General features: G+C 42.3%; 1 protein-coding gene across 2 annotated transcripts; it reads right to left on the bottom strand.

Moving 5' to 3' along the window:
* Positions 1-5947: 5947 nt before the first annotated feature.
* Positions 5948-15875, bottom strand: PCDH18 (protocadherin 18). Of its 2 annotated transcripts, none has more exons than XM_063415254.1 (4): positions 12961-15875; positions 11927-12012; positions 11635-11798; positions 5948-7515 (listed from the first exon to the last, which is right to left on the bottom strand). In XM_063415254.1, the coding sequence occupies exons 1-4, from the start codon at positions 15442-15444 to the stop codon at positions 6842-6844; spliced, it is 3408 nt and encodes a 1135-aa protein (XP_063271324.1). In that variant the 5' UTR covers positions 15445-15875; the 3' UTR covers positions 5948-6841. The 2 variants fall into 2 exon arrangements, with proteins under 2 accessions (XP_063271324.1, XP_063271323.1); XM_063415253.1 differs by having other exon boundaries at positions 11927-12015.
* Between the last annotated feature and the right edge of the window lie 3411 nt (positions 15876-19286).

Below are 19286 nucleotides of genomic sequence, written 5' to 3' on the forward strand. Positions count from 1 at the left end.
GAAATAACCACACTCAAAACCCCACACTTTTTTGCCATATTATCTATCCTTCAGTCTTTTAATAACGCAGAGACTTATGAATGTTTTCTCTTTCAGCATCTATGTTTCAATCTAAAAAAAACCTACTACACATACAGATTCTTATCTTATATTTGAATTTATGCAATTCTCAGAAATTATCTCATTAAGAACTCCATAGCATGCAGTCCTTCACAGGAACATGGGTCTTTTTCCTGATTTTCAATTGAGTAAAGTTTTCATGGACACCAGTGGTTATGCTTCATATTGAAACTCTTGAAGTTTCGTTCTAGTTTAATTGTGAAATAATCCTGTTGGGTCTTTGCTGACACATTATATTACATGCTTTCTTTTGTCTAAAACTTGCACTTTAGTGCTGCAGTTAATGACATGTGCACACCTTTTCCAGAAAGCAGTTTCACTGTGAAGGAATGAGGTAATTTATTCAATGTATGCAAAAGTGCAGAACTACACAAGCTAGAAAATGTCTCTCTGCACAGTTAACTTGAACTGCTGCATATTCTCTGAGAGTGTTGTGTTGTAGATTTTTGTAAACAGTGTTGAAGAAATCTGTGTTGAGTAATACAGGCGTAAGAATGTGTTACTGCTGTCCACCCACAGATGGAGGGAAGCCACGGAGTTTTCAGTTTACAGAGGTTTTCAGTGATAAATCTCTGCTATTTCCCATATGAAGTTTTTTACTCCAACATGTGCTGCTCTGAGTGCTAAAGTGAGACAAGAACCACCAAGGCAACCTGAATTTTGGTGGCCCTTCAACAAACACATCTACATTTGGGATTTTGTTTTGCAGGTTTTTAGGATCAGAAGGGATGATTGTAATAGCATCACTTGGTTCCTTAAACCAGTGCAAACCCCATTCATGTATTGCACCACTGCAACTGCAGATGCCCAAATTACATCCTCTTTCTAAATGTATTTAAAAGTGTAAATTATAGGACTTTCCACAGTCAGATCAGACACAAGCACAGAAAAAAATTCAAACATGAGGCTGTATAAGGATTGCAATATCAGTCTCTGATATTTTGAAAATACTATAAATAAACCATTTCAGCACAAACATTTTTCTAGCCTGGATACAAGTCAGCATGTCCTTTCTAGTTAGGTGACCTAATTATTGCAAGAATTTAAGAAAGCCAGATGGGTCAAAACAAGCCCAAGAGGTCTCAAGCCTGCCAATTTGCTAAGCTTATGCTTCCATTATGTTTGAATAAAAAAATGTCCATCATTCCTTGCCAGAGGAGGACTGATCTGCTGTGCTGGTTGTTTGTCATCATTTTTATACAAGCCTACCAGGTTACCTCCCAGTTTGCAAATATTGTGGATAAGGGGCCCTACTTGAAGCAACACAGGCCTGATTGACAGGAAAATTCAATTTTTTTTAATCTGTTCCTCTCCTTTTCCTCTTGCACAGCACTATATTAACTTGAATATTGGACTTTTTTCACACATAGGCAGCACCTTCAGTTCATTAGACCAGAAGACTCTTACAAATAGCCTTTCACCAGGGCAACAGCTTCTTTTACTATTTATTTCTCTTTCTATTTATTCCCACCCAGGAATAAATAGGAAGGGTCTTTCCATATCAAATTATTACCAGGCTCAGACATGCCTCCATTTCACCTGTGTTTCATAGAAATGCACCTTTACACGTCCCAAATGTGTTTTATGTGTAGACAGAGAAACCATTTTATTTCAAGATGAGCTGAAGCCTGTGAAAAGGAGACACAAACAAAATCTTCTCTCATCTCAAGCAGGTAGAATCACCATTCAAAATATTCTTTGGCACTGAATAATTGTCTTGGGGATGGTTTGTATCCCATGGCCATCTTATGTGCCTGGAATTGTCACTATAACTCCACTGCCACCCTCCACCTACTCCCTGCCCACTGCTTTTACAAGTGTTCAGTCATTTATGGTTTACAGCTCTGAGGATGCAAAATACAGCAGGGATGTTAAGTATTTATATTGACTGAAGTATTATTATTATTATTAATATTATTACTACTACTACTACTACTTCTGCATTGCAGAAAATGTTGCAGGCCAAGTTTTGTGTGCAGGCAGAGTTTGACCCTGGGATACAGAAAGGAGAGAAATTGTTCCTGAAAATGTAATAGCCTGCATTATTGAAAGATGGCACGTGTACTGTGGTCTTCTAGGTCAGAGGTTATGTTAACATAATGTTAAAAAATGGAGGCTTCCAAGTCTTCTACTCTTGGGAAATTGAAATCCTCTGCAGATTGCAGAGAAATTTATTATACTTCTTGGCGCTTTCTATGAATTCAAATATTGCATTAAAAAGGGTAGGAGGACTGTAAGGGTTAAATGTTTTGTGGTGTCTTTTGTTTGATTTCTATTGCTGTTCTTAGCAACTATAAACACAAGCAGGGTAAAGAATGCAGCAAAGACATTATTGACAGCCACATCCTCTCAATGTGTTTATCCTAATGGGCACTTAATAGCAAAGTGTGGTTCAGCAGTGACAGAAATGCCTAAACACAACTGAAATAACTGGTCAAACAACTCTGGTCGTTATTTCAGTACGTTTCTTAATGTAACCATTTCAAAAAGGAATATAAAAAACTGACGTGAGCATGGAGAAAAGTAGTTGCTGATATTCAGTTAAATGAAGATATTCATTTATCCATGAATAAACTTTGCATTGGCTCAAAAGTCTCAGTATTTCCATATATAAAAGGAATGCCAGAACCACTAGCCCATGGAATTGCTTGGGTTTGACCTTAAAGATCATCCAGTTCCAATCCCTTGCCATGGTCACTGGACCACTCAACCCAAAACCTCACCCAACCAAATCTTGATCACTCACAGGGATAACCAGTATTTTGGTAATTACCATTTGCTGGTTTTCACAGACTTTTCTGTCCTTATACCACCAAGAACAATAAAACTGGTAAGTATTTAATGAAGTACTAGGAACTTGGTTTCTGGGCATGACAATCATCCTCATGTTTGGTGCTTAAACCACACCAGCAATGCCTAACTCTCTATTAGTTGTCAAAATGCAGCAAATACAGACTTATTATATATTTTGTTTGATCTGCATTCCACCAGTTTTCACTGTTCTTTACACAGAAGAGATTTGCTGCTAGGGTTTTTATATTTGTGTAAATACACTTATATAAATATTATATAATTTCTCTCATTTATAAAGGAAGTCTAAAAAGGAAAAAAATGAGAAAAAAGGGAACTCTAAACTCTAAACCAAGCAGGATTAAGACAGATTTTTCTCTAATTTACTGCTATTATACAGATCTGTTAATAAGACTCCTATGAATAATAAATACAACTCAAACTCCAATGCATTTCAGATATAATCTAAATATAAACACTCTTGCTCCTGGAGACTGGTCTCTTTATATGATGGAATTCTTGCAGCAATGCACATACCCAACACTATTACTGTGTGTTGGTACAGAAATCCCCTCAAGGAAAACCTTATGTGTTTTATGATATTTGGATGCCTATTGCTACCAGATAAATTCACTGCAATCTACTTTTTCTAGAAAGTCCTCTCTGCAAACAATGGCTCTTTAAATCATTCAGACTGTCCATGTGACATAGGCCAGCAGGCATAAACTGATTTAAGGGTTTTAAATTTAAAACAGGTTGGTAATCCCTGGTGGATGATATGACTGTGAAAATGAAGCTTATCAAGCTGCCCTGCAAGCTTGTAGACAGAAACCAGTCTGAGCCTGAATGTGTAATATTTCCTTCTCTGGAAATGGGGAGAAACAGCTATCTGCATTTATTTATGGAGAAATCCACACCACTTGGAGGGGAGCTTCATAATCTGCTGCTGATTTTGTAACAGACAGCAATGTTTTATCCAGGTCAAGAGAAAAATAATCAACAACTTTAAGAACTATTTTCAAACTTCCACCTTGTATATTTTTAATGTAACCACCAGTCCTCACAAACACCCCACACACTCTGTGTGTCCAGGCTGGAATCAAATAATCAAGCATGCATCAGCTTTGTCTTCAGAATTGCTTTCCTGACCCTCCCACTTGTGTGGAAATTCAGCAGTGGGGAGGTTCAGCCATGCAAGTCAGCCCTTTCCATGCTGTACAGGCACCCAAAAAAGGCATTGGGAATTCAGGAATCCAGTGGAGCTTACAGTCACATTGTAATTACAATTACACTTCCAAAAGTTAGGGCAAGAGAGGATTTGAAGGATGTGCTAGCTAGATCCAACTAAAGAGAGAGAAAGTGGGAAATTCAGTCATGGGCAGGGTTATTGGGATAGGATATGCTCTATAAACATAACTGTGGGCTGTGCAGGATTAGTGTGTGGGTCAGATTTTAAGGGAAATGGAGTGAGAGAGCCAAGAGGAGATAACATGAGGTGAGGGAACTTAGAGAACAGGGCTGAAACTGGACACTGAAGAAGAGAGACACTGCAAAGGCAGGGTTGAGATGAGACAGAAACAACCTGGTTGAGGAGGAGGAAGTTATGCCCCTGTGAATTTTAGGACTCTTACAGCATCCTGGCTTCAGAGTCAGCCTGATCTTGCTGTTTTAAAGCATCAAGAGATGCTTTAAATTGTGTTTCAAAGACCAGGAGCTGAGAGCAATCCCAGCACGAGCAGTGCCCACACTGACAAGGTGCAACCCTGCAGAACCCACAGCAGTGGGTTTGGTGAGGTGCTGGCCAAGGGATCCACGGGCACCCCTCAGCAAGCCAAGGTGACAAACCTTGGATGAGGATCCAAGGACTCCTGTCAGCAGCAGCTGGAGATGGCTTGGAGGCAGGGCTGTAAAGTCAGTCTCGGGTTGAGCCTGAGAGCCAAAGAGGACAAACACTCAGAGAACATCTGCCTGCTCCAGTCTGAGCCCCTGGAGAGAGGGAGAGGGGGAGAAGGGGACCCAGGTGAGGCTTGTGGGGCCAACAATGCCTGTTAGTAGGAGTGAAGGGTAAAAACAGGCAACAGGTGTCAAATCAAACTTAATGAAGTGTTACAATTTCCTCCTCTCAATAACAGAGGGCAGCTGGATGAGACTCAAGTCCTGTTGGCATTCAAATATGCTGTGAAAAACCCAAAACTGGTTGGTGTTTTCAACCAGTAAAGCAGCATAGCATGAGCTGCTGATGTGTAAACAAATTGAGAATGTCTTCATTGTTCAGGTGTCAACAAATGCCTACACATCTTCAAATGTGCCATCTACAGCACTGTGAAACCAATAAGGAGATTAAAATTTCCTTGCACACAAAGAAAACAAATGAAGCTTATGCATGCAACAAAATTCTTGCTTTTTGGGGGTAACATTAAGCAGGAATTTTTGTATCTAGCATTAAAAAAAATATTTTATAAGATACTTTACAAGTGCTATTCTCCAGGACAAATGTATCAGTTTTGTGCCCAGGCTGACTTGGATTATTCCAACAGTTTTTCACAGTTTTGGCAAAAAATATATGTCCTTTAAAATATGCATCCGTAAAAATGCCAAAAATACAGGGTTTTATGGCCATCTCTTAACACTCCTAAATGAGCACTGTGAGTTCAAAACCCACCCATGTTTCTCAGCTGTAAAATCTATTCCTTTACTCCTAGAAAGATCTCCTTGTGTATGGCAGGCCAACAAAAAATAGTTTTGAAAACAAGGAACTAAAAGGACAACAGTGACTTTTATCTGGGCAATATTAGTTACATCACTCCCACTGTAGCAAGGGCACCATAACATAAATGACTTTTCACCGAGCTTCAGGACAGAGAGAAGCCCCACTCTGGAAGGAGGGCATGAAGACAGAGAGAAGAAACCAGCAGATTTGCTCTTCTCTAGGAAGTTGAAACATTTCTGTGCTACTTTGCAAATAAAAGACAGACACACAACAGAGAATATAGCTAATATAAAAATGTAGCTGCTGTGCAGAGGCAAAATAAAGCTGTTTTTCTGGAAGATGCAACATTCCTTTTATTTTGGTGTCATTTACAAAGATAAAGCAGTTCATTGCAATTTTTGTATTTACATAAATTCAGAATTCAGCTTGAGGTCAGAAAAGCTGATTTTATTGCTGTCTTTCAAGTATACACTGCTGACTTCAACTGGCTTTGCAGTGTAACAACAGCACAACAAATTTACATTTTCTTGCAGAGATCACAGTGGAAGACCCATCACTGAGTTCCATGATTTGTTCACTGGGGAAAACACCAATGTGCCAAAGACAGGAAGACCTCAGCCTGCAATAATTCATTAATTAAATGAGAAAATGATTCCATAGTCCAAAAGCATAAAAATAGAAAAGGACATTTTAGGTTTCGTGGGAGTTACAATTCTTTATTATAAAACATTGCAAAAAAGGTGTTGGATCATTAACTGAAACTAACACTTGCATAACTTTTTCAGTGCTTTGAATTTGTATTTGAAACATTTGAAAGAAATAGTAAGGGAAAACAATATCCTTCCTTTTTTTTTTTTTTTTTTTTTCTTTTTTTAAACATGCCTGTGTGGCAGGAATGCTCTAAGTTTGACAAGGGTGGTACGATCTATATACATTTAGGAAAACATGCTTGCTGTGGGTGTACAAAAATAAAATTTATTTGTTAAATTACACATAAATATAAGGTACAAATGTATTTTTAAAATACAGATAAAGATAATCACACTTGCATTGTGTACATATGAAAATACAGTATTTTAATATTCAACATACACAGACACATTTATGATAAATGCAACTAGTTGGCAACGCCAGTTCTCCTCAGTTTGTTTTTTGTTGGCTTCTTTTTTTTTTATTTTCCCCTTCCAGTTTTCCATAAATATGGAAAAATCGTCAAAACAACTAGTTCTGACGGACGTCTTGCAGCAGCTTGTTGATTTCCGCCACCAGCTCGCTGGCATCCATGAGTTCATGTTTGCCATCGCTGAGGTGGTTGAGCACGTTGTCAAAATCATCCTCCTCGTAATTCTCCGGGATCTCCTCCATGGCCGGCAGCCACTTGGACGAGGGCTGAGCGCCGCAGTGAGTCCCCAGAGCGGGCCCGTTGTTGGCAGGGTTCTGGAAGTGCGTGCTGGCCGCCCAGGCTGCCACCCCCGGCGGGTAATTCCCAGTTTTGGCAGGCGGGTGTCCCTTCCTGCGCTCCAGCGAGTTGGAGCGATCCGTCTCGCTGCACTCCGCGTAGGCGTCCAGCGAGGCGGGCAGCAGGCGCTGGAAGACGCTGCTCATCTCGGAGAGGAGGGACGAGGTGCAGGTGTCCCCCGGCTCCTCCTCGCTCTGGCAGTCCTTCCCAAAGGTGGAGAAGCTCTTCTTCTTCTTCTCCGCGGCGTCGGCCGGCTGCGCGTCCTCCTCGAGGGCCTGGTGGTGCTGCTGCTGCAGGTGCTGCTGGGGCGAGGGGAACTCCTCGCCGGGGATGAACATGTTGCTCCTGTAGTCGGAGGAGGGAGAGGGCAGGGGCGGCATCCAGCACTGGTCGGAGTGGCCCAGGACGCGGCACTCCTCCGTGCACAGGCGCATGGCTGCAAGAGAGACACCGGGAGAGTGAGCATCGTCCCCTCCTGCTGCACTCGCAGGGCTTCCTGCCACCTCTGGACTTGCCCAGAGGTGTTCAAATCCCATTTTTGGTTTCACCTCCTGTGTGCAGGAAGGTGGCAAATACACCCGGGCTGGTACCTCCATGGCCAAAAACAACCAACGCAGTTCAGGTAAGATAGTAACGCAACCCCTTAACTAAGGCTGGAGATAAACATGGAAATTCCAGGTGGGAAAAGAAGCACTTGTGGCTTGAAGCCACACAAGGCCTTTGTGCAGTTCTAGCTCATTAAGAAATACAAAATAAAAGGCAGAAATTTCCACCTCCAAGCACCCACTTGAGTTTTAGAGAAGTCTTCCACATGCAATTAGTGAGCCAATCAAGTGGGAATAAATAGACAGAAGAAATGAAGAGCAAAGAACAATAACATGCAGAGGGATCTCCTTTTCCATTAAACAACTCCTTTGCTCTGACAATGAGGTGTATGTAGAACACAAGGTGATCCACTGCCATATTACCTTCTTAACTAAATCAGTTAAATTTTAATCCACTATCAGAATACCTAGGGCCTAATCCCCAGCCTGTGTGACTCTGGTGTTTTTACTGGATTTATATTCTCAGGTGCACTTGCAGCTCTGTAGCTCAGGTTGCTGGCCTGGGCTGGCTCAGGCCTTGGCATAGGGAGGGCTCTACTCCACTGGATGGGAATCCAGGTCAGCCACGAGGGCTGAGGAGCACAGGACAGCAGAGCTGCTCTCTCACATTCTTGGTTTATTGATGTCTCCCAGGCAGAAGCAATAAGGGGCAAATTACGGCAACCCTGAGTGCTACACTGGTGCGAACTGGGCCATGAAGGGGCACTGCAAGAGTCTTTTGCAAATATTCTGAAAGGTCTGGGAATGGTTCCTGGAAGGGGTGACGGGAAAAGCCCCATCTGACAGACCTGCAGAGGTGGATGTGCCAGGAGAGACAGGAAAAGCCCAGTTTGACAGACCTGCAGATAGGGATGTGCCACTAAATTTTCCAATTTATTTCCAACATATGTTGCACTCCAAAGGCAACTGGTCATAGCACACAAAGCCTCCCCTCAGGCCAGGTGTCTGTGTGCCTGCCAGAGGTGCTGTAGAAGATCTGGGTGCTGCTGGGACCCTAACAGGTTTGAGTCACCAACTTCAAAGAACAGCTTTCAAAAATGACAGACTCTTTGCATTATGCATATTTTAACTGTAATAAACTCCTGCCCTAATCACTTAATGGTTAGATTATCCCACACAGAACAGAGTTCCTTGCTCTTTCTCAGTATACACTGACTGCATAAGAAGTGTTTGCAGTCATGCCCTGGAAGTTTTCCTTGCTCCCTCAGCTCATTTCCCATCTGGTTCTGGATCCACTCCGTTTATCAAAAAGTCTTATTGCAGTGGTGTAAGCAGAAATGAGCAGAGTATATTTCAGTCTAGGATGTACTAGTGATTTATAAATTCCTACTCTCATACTGTCAGCTCTATTTATTTTTGCACTTTACACAGCCTATCATATTGTTTGCTTTCCTAATGGCCTTTCCATTCCTATGAGTATAAACTTTCTCCATGTCAGGCATGCAATGCTATGAATTTCTTCAAGATTACAAGCTCAGACTGCAGCAATATTTCAGAATTTTCTGCGATATTCTGCAATATTGCAGAATTTATTGCAAAATAATTGCTGATCCAGGAAGTTTCAAACAAACAAAGCAAACTAGGATATATCAGTGGCTGAAGTTTTGATACAAGTGACTGAAATGCCTGCAAGAGTTTGTTCCCATGTATGACGTTTTACAGAAAATGCCCAAGAGCTAGAGCTGTCAAAAAACATCTGAATGATCCATGGCCAGTTCTCAAGTCATCCCAGATGGTGAGGATTACAATTCTAATTAAGAAGACTCCTTTAAGATTCCTTTAAATTCATTAGATACTTTCAGTGATCTAGCATTTCGTTAGTAGTGAAATTTGTCTTAGCGTAGTTTTGCAGCCATTGTTATCAGGAATGGTTTTGGTTTAAAATAATAAATTCTGATGCCTGAAAATAAGATCAAAAGATACTCTGAAGTGACTGAATGGTGACACAATCTGTCCTTAAATCAGCAAAAAATTTAAAAATGTCCAGAAGCACAACAGCTTTTTAAATTTTTTTTTTCCAGAATTTAAAGCTTGCTGATTAAGATTTAAAAAGAAAAATAAACAAGTCTTTCAAGAACAGTTATAGAGCTTTCTGAACATGTAATTTGTGGAGTTTTGAGGGACTGGCTCCATTCCTTCCTCGTTCCACCTTAAACAAACTGAAAGGACCTTCCCACAGCATTTTTGCCTGTGTCTAGACTGACAATGCAGAAACCTTTCAGAATGGAGAACAGGAAACCCTCAGGAAGTTTTCTTTTCCTGTTCATATTCTGTGCTTGTAGATCAATTCAGGTCTCATATGACCATATTCAACAGACTTATCTGAAGGATTAAGGCCACACACAGCAGTAAATGGACATCTGGGTGAGACTGAATATCAATCTTGAAAGCCCAACCCAGTTCCGTCTGCACTGAGAGGAGTTTCCCTTACTTTGAATTTAATTAGCCTGGCATTTTTGGAGATCCTGTCCTTAGGCTTGCTGTTTAGAGAGGGAATTGTAAGAGCTGAAAATGGGTCACGGGCACTTCAGCCAGCTAAGAGGACAACCATTCCTGTCTGCTGGCAGTCGCCCACTGTAAAGGGGTCACTCCTCCTTGGCAGCACGGGGCTGGGTGCCAGTGCAAACACCATTCACGTTCCCCAGGCCAGCTGAGAGCTCCAGCAGTCCCTCCCTGCCCCCTTGCTAAAGCAAAGGAGAGAATGAGACATGCCTCATGCTAACTGGCAGAGGAATGAGTAGCTGGAGTTAGGGAGGATGAGGATAAAAATATATTAGAAGTCCAGATTTAGGTTAGTCTAAAAAACAGAGTAACTCTACAAGGCCTCCAGTTCTGAGCCATTTGAGGAGGTGGGTGAAGGGCTGGCTATGTGATGCAAGACCTAGATTGGAACAAAATGCCCACAGAAAATGTTCAAGTTTAAATGTATAAGAAACCCAGTTTGAACTTTTGACATTCTTGTCATTCTAGCATAACAACCCAGGTTAATACAAGAGGGTCACTCTAGGAAGGCCACGTGCTGCACCACCCCTCAAAGCAAAGGGCCTCCATTTGCAAAATTACTTTACTAAACTTGTTAAATTTATAAACTTGGTTCAGTGAACCCTACCGAAATTAGCTGGCCCTCTGGTTATACAGAGAAAACTAAATATGATCTGAAGTAAGAACAAGATCTAGGGTACAGCCAGAGGCTGTATAATTATTAAAGTAATTACAAAATTCTTCTATCTGTACTAAGCATGAATTCCCATGACCTTTTATTCAACTTTTATTTGGGCATAAATTTAAAAGTAATGCTTCATACATATGAATATGTATATGTGTTTTTATCCTACAACCACTCACCCTTTTCTAATTTTTTTTCTTTTCTACCCCTGAACTGTACCTCTTAAGCTCCTGCTTCCAGAAATTAGGGTTGCAAGATTTAAAATCTGGGAAATATTTCAAACCTTCCCTTACTACTCATTTTTTCAGTGGAAAAACACCTTTCTTCTTCACCCATATTTCAAGTTCACTTTCACACTCAATCTCTAAATGGTAAAAGTTTGTATCATATGGATAAAAGCCACTGTGGAAAACCTATCTCCCAAATTATAGTTCACTATATTTTTAACCAACCACAACTGCCTGGCTTTGCAAAAACATCCACCCAGTCATTAAAAGTCTAAGGACTTGGAGCAGATCATACTTTGAGGAGGATTCTGGAGCCAGCTCATGATGTGAGTAACAAAAAAAGCAGGCATTGCTCTGGGTAGATTTGCAGTTGTGGCTGAGGTTTCATTTTGGTAGATACATCAAGGCTTCAACTTAGTATCACGAAGTAAAGTTAAAAAGGAAGCAAACATAGGACTTGAAAGCTGAAGAATTTTTGCTTTCTCAGGAGTAGTTTTATCAAAGTGACAGCCAGGCAGAACTGCAAATAAACTGCTCAGCTTCCATTGTGCTCTTACCTGCAGGAATTCTCCCATCTGTAAGGAAAAGGTCACTGAATCCTTCCCCAAGAAGTCTGTCAATTGGAGACTCTCTCCCCAAATCATAATCACTGTCTCCAGCTTCACTATCACCCCGGCCACTGTCTTTCAAGCTGAATTTATCCATATCTTGTAGGGCATATCTGTGAAGAGAATGGTGGAGAACTACATTATCTCAAGTGTGTTATAGTCCATTTTTTGTTTAAAAATACATGTCTGTATTTTCTGATCTGTGTACATTAATATATAGCAGAACAACCTGGATTCTTACCTGTAGCTTCTGGAATATTTGTTTCCTCGAAAACTTGGCCTTGGTTGATACTGGCCCTGGTGAAGCATCGAGAGAAGCTGAGAAACCTGCTAAAGAGAAGGTGAAAAAACTGACTCCTTGAAATGAAAGCTCAAGCTCCTACCTGTAAAACCACTAATTTGCTTCTCAGGTTTGTTTGTGAGGTTTTTTTTTTTCTCCTTTAAGATTTAATTAAATCAAATTCCTGCACATATATAATGCAGTACAACAGATTATTTGGTAGGGTAGTGTCTGACACAGGAAACATCTGAAGACTCTGTAAAATGAGGAAGTTCGCTGCTGTTCATTAGCCTCTGAATTCATAATAATTTATTCCTTAACAAGTAAAACAAGCAATTAAACAGAGGTGGAGTTTTGTTTTGCTTTAATGTATTAGAATCAAGCCTTTACCATTCCAGGATCCTAACTCAGAACAAAACCAGCCTTGCTTTACATGCAAAGAGTTACCAGGACACAGCTCTCATTTATTTAAGCCATGACCCAGCATTTGCAGTAAAAACTGAGACAGGGAGTCTCAAAGTTTGAGATATGGTGATCATAAGTTACTGCAGCTGTACTGGAACGCTGTCAGAATGTTTTAGCTCTGCACCTCCATTAATAAAAGTTTCCTGGATTGTTTCTGAATATAAATACTCAGGCACCCTTTCTCAGAGGGAGCTGTACTGAGAGGAGGGAGAGGGAAGGCAAGGAGGAAAGAGTGAACAGTTAACCAGTGCAAAACACTGTGTTCCCCTCCATTGTTTTGACCTTACAGGGAACAACCAAGGAATAATGCTATAAACAACAGATTTAACATCATTCCTCAGGGCAGTGGAATCTGTTGGTATGGGAGTAAAACTGAAAAGTTGTCCCCTCGAAGAGAAATCCATGACACATTCCCATGAGGCACAGACCTGGCTGCCTCCTGCTCTCACAGACTGCAGGCAGGGGGGTGTGTGTGCTTCCAAACGAGTGTCTGCATGGATGGACGTGCAAAACCAGGGTCTGGACCTTACCTCGACAGCCGGCGTAGCGTGGGTGAGCTCCAGGGAGAAATTTTCAGGCACGTGGTTGGAGGAGATGGTCACCAGGCTGTTCAGTGACTGGTGGCTGTGGTGGCTCTGCCTGCTGCCCATCTGACCCCTCTCCAGGGCGGGGGACGATGACGGCGAAGCTCTGTGGTGGGATCTGATGGGCAGGGTGCCATTGACCGTGGGCACCAGGGTGATGTCCCCTTTGTGGATCTGCCTGGAGGGGCGTTTGGGATGGTGCTGGTAGGTTGACTCGGCCACGCGGCAGTTGTAAGACCTGGTGTCCTTTTTCTCTCGATTGCACCTCGTAGCAAAGATAACCATAATAACCAACAACACTGCACATATGGATCCTAAGGATATGATCGTTATCATGGAGATGTCCAGGGAGGGTTGGCTTACCAAAGTTGCTTCGGTGCTTGAAAATGAATAAACATGCTCCAAAATGGTACATTTTAGAAGAGCTTTAGTACTAAGCTGAGGGCTGCCTTTATCCTGGACTATCACCAAAAACTCCCATTGTTTTGCTGGAACTGATTCGACGCTCACATTGATAGAGATGTCACAAGTTTGGGGATCCATCACAAAGATGCTGTTTTCCTTGTCAGCTGCTATGGAGCAGCTGAGCTCAGAGTTCATACCAGAGTCTCTGTCTGTAGCCCTTATCCTGGTGACGAGAAAGCCAATTTCAGCGTCTTTAGGGATTGAGATTTCTGCTGTGCTGTTGCGTAGCGCCGGCCCCACGATGACGGGAGCGTTGTCATTTTCATCAATGATGGTGAGGACAACCGTGGTGTTGCTAATGAGCTGCTGGCTCCCTCCATCCCTAGCTTGAACCACGAAGGCAATTTGATTGACTTCCTCGTGATCAAAGGTTCGCAGGGCATAGATCGCCCCGTTGGAGGGATCGATGGTCACGTAGGTGGTTATAGAACTCCCCAAAACAGAGTTCTCCAAAATAGTGTATGTCACCTGCCCGTTGTCGCCTAGATCTGGGTCTGTGGCTGTGACTGATGTGATGTATGCTCCCGGGGAGTTATTTTCCAAGATAACAACTTCGTATCTGTTTGTCTGGAAGCGGGGTGGGTTGTCATTTTCATCACTGATTTGGACAGTAAAGTGTTTCACTGTGGAGAGGCTTGGCGTTCCCTTGTCCTCTGCTATTACAGTCAAGATGTATTCAGATCTCTTTTCCCTATCTAGAGTGGCATTAGTCAAGATTAAATAGTTATTTTCATAAGTCTTTTGAAGTTTAAAGTGGCCATGCCCATGGAGCTTACAAACGACCTCTCCATTCACACCAGAGTCCTTATCTTGCACTCTGACCAAGGCAACAAAGGTGTCCAGGGGTGACCCCTCAGAAATGCTAGCTACCTCTTCTCTCTCTGTGGACATCAGATTTAAGTTGATTTCTGGCTTGTTGTCATTTACATCCACAACTTTAATTATGATTTTGCAGTGAGCTGGAATAGAATTTGGCCCCATATCCTGAGCCTGAGCGTCAATTTCGTAGGATTTGGTTACTTCGTAGTCCACTTGCTTCAGCAGGGTGAGGTGACCTTTTTCTGGGTCTATCCTAAAAGTTTCCATGATCTTGGCAGACACATGGCTGCTGAAGGAGTACACGACCTTCCCATTGGCGCCCTCATCTGGATCAGTGGCATTGAGGTCTATGAGCAAAGTCCCGATAGGAGAGTTTTCCAAGAGCTGAATAATATATGACTGCTGCTCAAACACAGGGCTGTTGTCGTTGGAATCAGAAATGCTGATTTTCAGGAGGGATGTCCCAGTTTTCTGAGGCACCCCTTTGTCAGAGGCAGTGAGCTGGAGCTCGTAAGTTGACTTCAACTCGCGATCCAGCTCTCTCACCACAATCAACTCTGCATACTTAGCACCATCAGTCCTGGTTCTCACATCAATGTTAAAAAAATCATTTTCCGAAAGGGAATAAGTGTGGAGGGAGTTGTCTCCCACATCTGGATCAAAAGCACTGTCCAAAGGGATCCGAGTTCCTACAGCTGCACTCTCTGATATCTCAATAGGGATTAGAGCTCTGGAAAACTGCGGAGAGTTGTCATTAATATCCAGCACTTCAACTTCAACATGGAAAAGCTGCAGATGTTCAGTGGGCAGAGTGATCACATCAAACTCTATGGAGCAGTTTAAGTTTTTCTGGCACAGTTGTTCCCGATCAATTTTAGCTCCTATGCTGATTTCTCCATTATCCTCGCGGACTACAAGCAAGGGAGAATTTCCCCTCTGCATGGCTCGAAACCGAACTGAGGAAGGGTTAGGCATTTTTAGTAAAACATCAGCAACATCCTCCGATAGTCGTGCAATTACTAATCCAACACTCTGCTCCTCATAAATCCTGTATTTCAAATTCTTGCCCAGCACAGCATTATTGCAAGATATTATGATCAGTGCAAAAATGAATAGAAAGTGCATTTTACCGCCGTTTCGATACATTTGTAAGTTTTTGCAATTAATTTCTCCCAATAAGTTAAAAAGCGATTATTTTGCTTCCTTCGGTACCTTAAATCCAAAGCACATCTGGTCCTTTCCAGCTTGAAAACGCCTTGTCTAGCCAGCCAAGTATTAAGTACTTACAGATCAGAAAACTTTCTGCTTTTTTTTTTATACACACCGTGCCGGGACATCCAGATACAATCTGTAAGCAATCCACGCTTTCTCATTTGACTCGGCGCTGCTCTTCCAGGCTGCGATGCTCCGGGGCAGCGCGCTCCTCTCCCGCCGCCAGCATCCAGGGAGCGGCGGGATGGATGCAGCCCGTCCTCCCGCCCTCCTCCGCCGGACTGAACGCCCTCCCTCCGCCGGCTCCAGCCTAAAATCCTCCGCAACTTCGCTCCAAGTCCCCAGACAAAGCTTTTGCCCGGCCTGTGCTGAGCCCAGTGCAGCCAATCAGCCGGGGAGGAGAGAGGAAAGGAGGGAGGGAGGGAGGGGAGAGAAGGGGAGGGGAGAGCAGGGGAGGGCAGGGGGCCCGCAGCCCGGCGCGCCGGGGCGGGGGACCGGGAGCGCCGGCGGCCTCTGGGCCAGCACCGCCCGCCAGGGATGGGGGCTGGGGGTGTGCAAATGACTAATGGGCAACTTTAAATCAACGTCCCTCCTCCCCACCCCCCGAATTTTCGTGGCGGTTTCAAGTGGGGTTTTGTGATTTTAATTCCTCCCCTTCCTGCCACGAGAAATGCGATGGAGCGCCGTTATTTACATTCTTTTGGGTTACCCCTTGTTTAACTCGCTGGGAGCTTTTAAGTGGGTTTGCTGAGTAAAAGAGCTGGGGGTGACGTGTCGCTATCCGTGCCGCAAGAGCCTCTTCTTGCTGCTTGTTTAGCCACAACCTGCTTGTTCCCAATGTGTGTGTGCTCCTGCCCGGAGCCCTGCGAGAGCTCCTCCACCAAACCTCTCCTCCTTCTTCCCAAGTCAGGAACATTTTGCACTCTCCGGTCCTTCCCCGGCTGCCTCTCGCAGCATCTCTGCCCTCAGCGCAGCTGCCTCTGCCTGAGCTCCGTTCCCTCCGTGTGCTCATGCATGCGATTGTCTCTGAGCTTTTTTATTTGCTGTTCCAGTGCTACTTCAGATGATCTTTTTCATCCTATTTTAAAGAGCACTTCATGCTCCACCGTGACAGCCTGTGCTACGCACACCTTCTACATGCCAAGTATTTTAAAGGAAAAGAAGCCACAAGACAGATTGTTTAGAAAATGACAAATTCCTCCCCTCTCGATGTTGCAGAAAACTATTTACACTCCCACACATTTGCACATAAAAATATAATCTTATGTCTGAGTCGAGCATGTATTTTGTGCACACCAGAAATGTTAGAAATCCATGTGTGAGCTTCAGGCTGCATTCAGGACATGGGAGCTGATGCGTTCTCCTCATTTCAAATGTATCTATTTATGTGACTTCTATTTCCTTTTTACATGTGCTTTTATCATTTTATCCACAGGCTTGCCAGGTTTCTCTTTGTTTTTCTGCTAACTTTGTCCATTTGTTTATTAGCATTGTCCATAAGGATACCATCACTCTTTTGTTGCTCTTCTCCCTCTCCTACGTTTCCCCCATGGCATATCCAAAAAATGTAAAGACTAAATCTCTTATTTGCCCAATTTACTTACTCTCAGCAGAGCTCAGCCAAAGTCACTAAGAAGGTTTTTGCTGAAAAAGAAAGCAGAGGAGGCTCAGTGTGAACTCTCCTTCTTTTTAAGCATTCAAAAGCATTTTATAAGCCATTGTCTCTTTTTTTTTCTTCCACAAACTAGCACCGTGTGGCAAATTGTGCAGAATAGAAATGCCCATAATGAATGTATTTAGTACTGGGTCACGCTGATGAACATTCTGCCCCCATGAATAATACTGTTTTACAAGTTTGCAGCCCTTTCAAATTGCTGATCCCCAAACCCTATAGGCAAACTAGAAAAGCTAACACAAGCAACTGGGACTTTAGAAACCCATAGCCATCTGGCCTAAATCTCTAACAATCCAAGCCAATAATTATATCAATTCAGGCTTTAGTGGACCCCTTTGCAAACACCAAAAGAGCAAAGAAAGGAATTAGTGACCATTCTAAGTTCTGGTGGGGAGAATTCAAAGATAGAATAATTCCATTAGTTCGTGGACAGCTTTTTTTTGCAGCTCTGATAAATCTTCCTAAAACATTTTTCCAAAGTACTAGTGTAAACTCTTTTCTGACGATGATTGGGGAAAGAGGTTCAATTAAATGCTGTTCTTAGTGTCAATAAAAAGTATTTTGTTGATAAGAGAAGTCACCACCCTTTTACATGATGAGTACAGGAGATGAATAATTCATGGTAAAAATAATTCCACTGCTTTAAAACTATTATGTATACTTTTAAATGATTACATGTTCTTCCAAGGAACTGTTTAGTAGACTTAGATATGCAGAACTTGCTTTATGCAATTTTTATCACTTTCCAAGTAGTAATTCCACTTTGTCACATTGGTCTTTCTCAGAGACACACTCTGTACAATAATAGAGAGCAGGATACCTAGCAATAGGAATTACAGCACCTCTTTTCTTTTTTCTCTTTCTGAATTTATTTTTTTATTTTACCACTTTATCAGTCACATTACATGCCATATTACCACTTAAGTCCATATTGTCTTGCAACTGACCCACCTGCACTTATAATGATGATAAAATGTCATTGGCACAATAACCCTCACCAGAATTCCAAACTAAAGTAAGGAAAAAGTCTCTATTTTTAAATTATTTTTTCATTTGATAAGCTGCAAGTGAGGAGAAGCATATCTTCAGATTTCTTGCTTAGATGGAGCAATATTTAAGCATGCAGCACTTCTAGAAGTGATGCTTCTCTAGGGTGCTTAGGAGCAACCACAGCACTCCCAAGGTTGGTATCTCCAACATCACTGAAAGAGTTTTGCCTGAAAGTCTCTTAAACTCCAGTCCACCTTTGACATGACAGACTCCCCTCACAAAGAAAAGAGAGAGTCCCACGTGCAGGCAGCAGATGCTTCTTAGTGAGTGTGGCATTGTGAGTGCTCTTAGGCACATGACCGGAGTGCTGCTGGCCTCCTGGAGACTAATCCCAGTTATTCCCACCTAAAACAGACCTATTCTCCACAAGGTTCGTTCCAAAACCTGCAATTCTCCAATTCAAGGAAGAGCAAACTGACTCCAAATTGCACTTTCATTTGCCTACAGTACTGCTCCAGAAACCACAGCTGCACAACAGATTCATTATCTTTCACTTAGCTGAAAGGAGGTTTATTTCTGTGGTTGATACACTTTAAAGTCTGTCGTGTTGCTCTGAGGAGTTTTACTGAGTTCTCAAGCCTGTATCTTCTTCAAAAATTTTATGATCTCCTAGATGCACAATATACATGCAGAAATTAGGTGGAAAAGAATTCTACCTGAAGAGCTATTTTGATACATAGTCCCTCAGCAAGGATGGGAGAAAAAAATGTTCTTAACAATGATAGAAGCACAGTGAAATTAGCACTGTGACATTTGGTCCATTCCCCTCCTCAAGACACATAGGCAAAAATGAGGTTTTATTCACTTCTCTATGATTTATTACCTTATACTGCATTATGTTACAAAATGTCACAAGAGCTATGCTCCACTGCACAAGACATTGCAAGATAAAATTTTATTTGACACCTGTGCAATGAATGTGAAAGACAAGTCTTCCTTAGCCAGTTATGTATTTTAAAAGAACATTTTTGTCACAATGGACAACAAAACCAAAGAGCTTTGTCTCTCCCTCTCGTTTCTCTCCCTTTGCTTCTTTTTTCCTCTCTCCCTC

The sequence above is a fragment of the Prinia subflava genome, chromosome 18, assembly GCF_021018805.1.
Source record: "Prinia subflava isolate CZ2003 ecotype Zambia chromosome 18, Cam_Psub_1.2, whole genome shotgun sequence".
In the NCBI taxonomy this organism is placed as follows: domain Eukaryota; kingdom Metazoa; phylum Chordata; class Aves; order Passeriformes; family Cisticolidae; genus Prinia; species Prinia subflava.

Bases quoted from the DNA above. Each gene is read 5' to 3' on its own strand.
- PCDH18 (XM_063415253.1), bottom strand. From the start codon at position 15,444: ATGTATCGAAACGGCGGTAAAATGCACTTTCTATTCATTTTTGCACTG. The intron at 12,016-12,960 runs GTAAGGTCCAGA...CCTTCTCTTTAG, and splicing joins ACGCTACGCCGGCTGTCGAG to CAGGTTTCTCAGCTTCTCTC. The intron at 11,799-11,926 runs GTAAGAATCCAG...TTCTCTTCACAG, and splicing joins AAATATTCCAGAAGCTACAG to ATATGCCCTACAAGATATGG.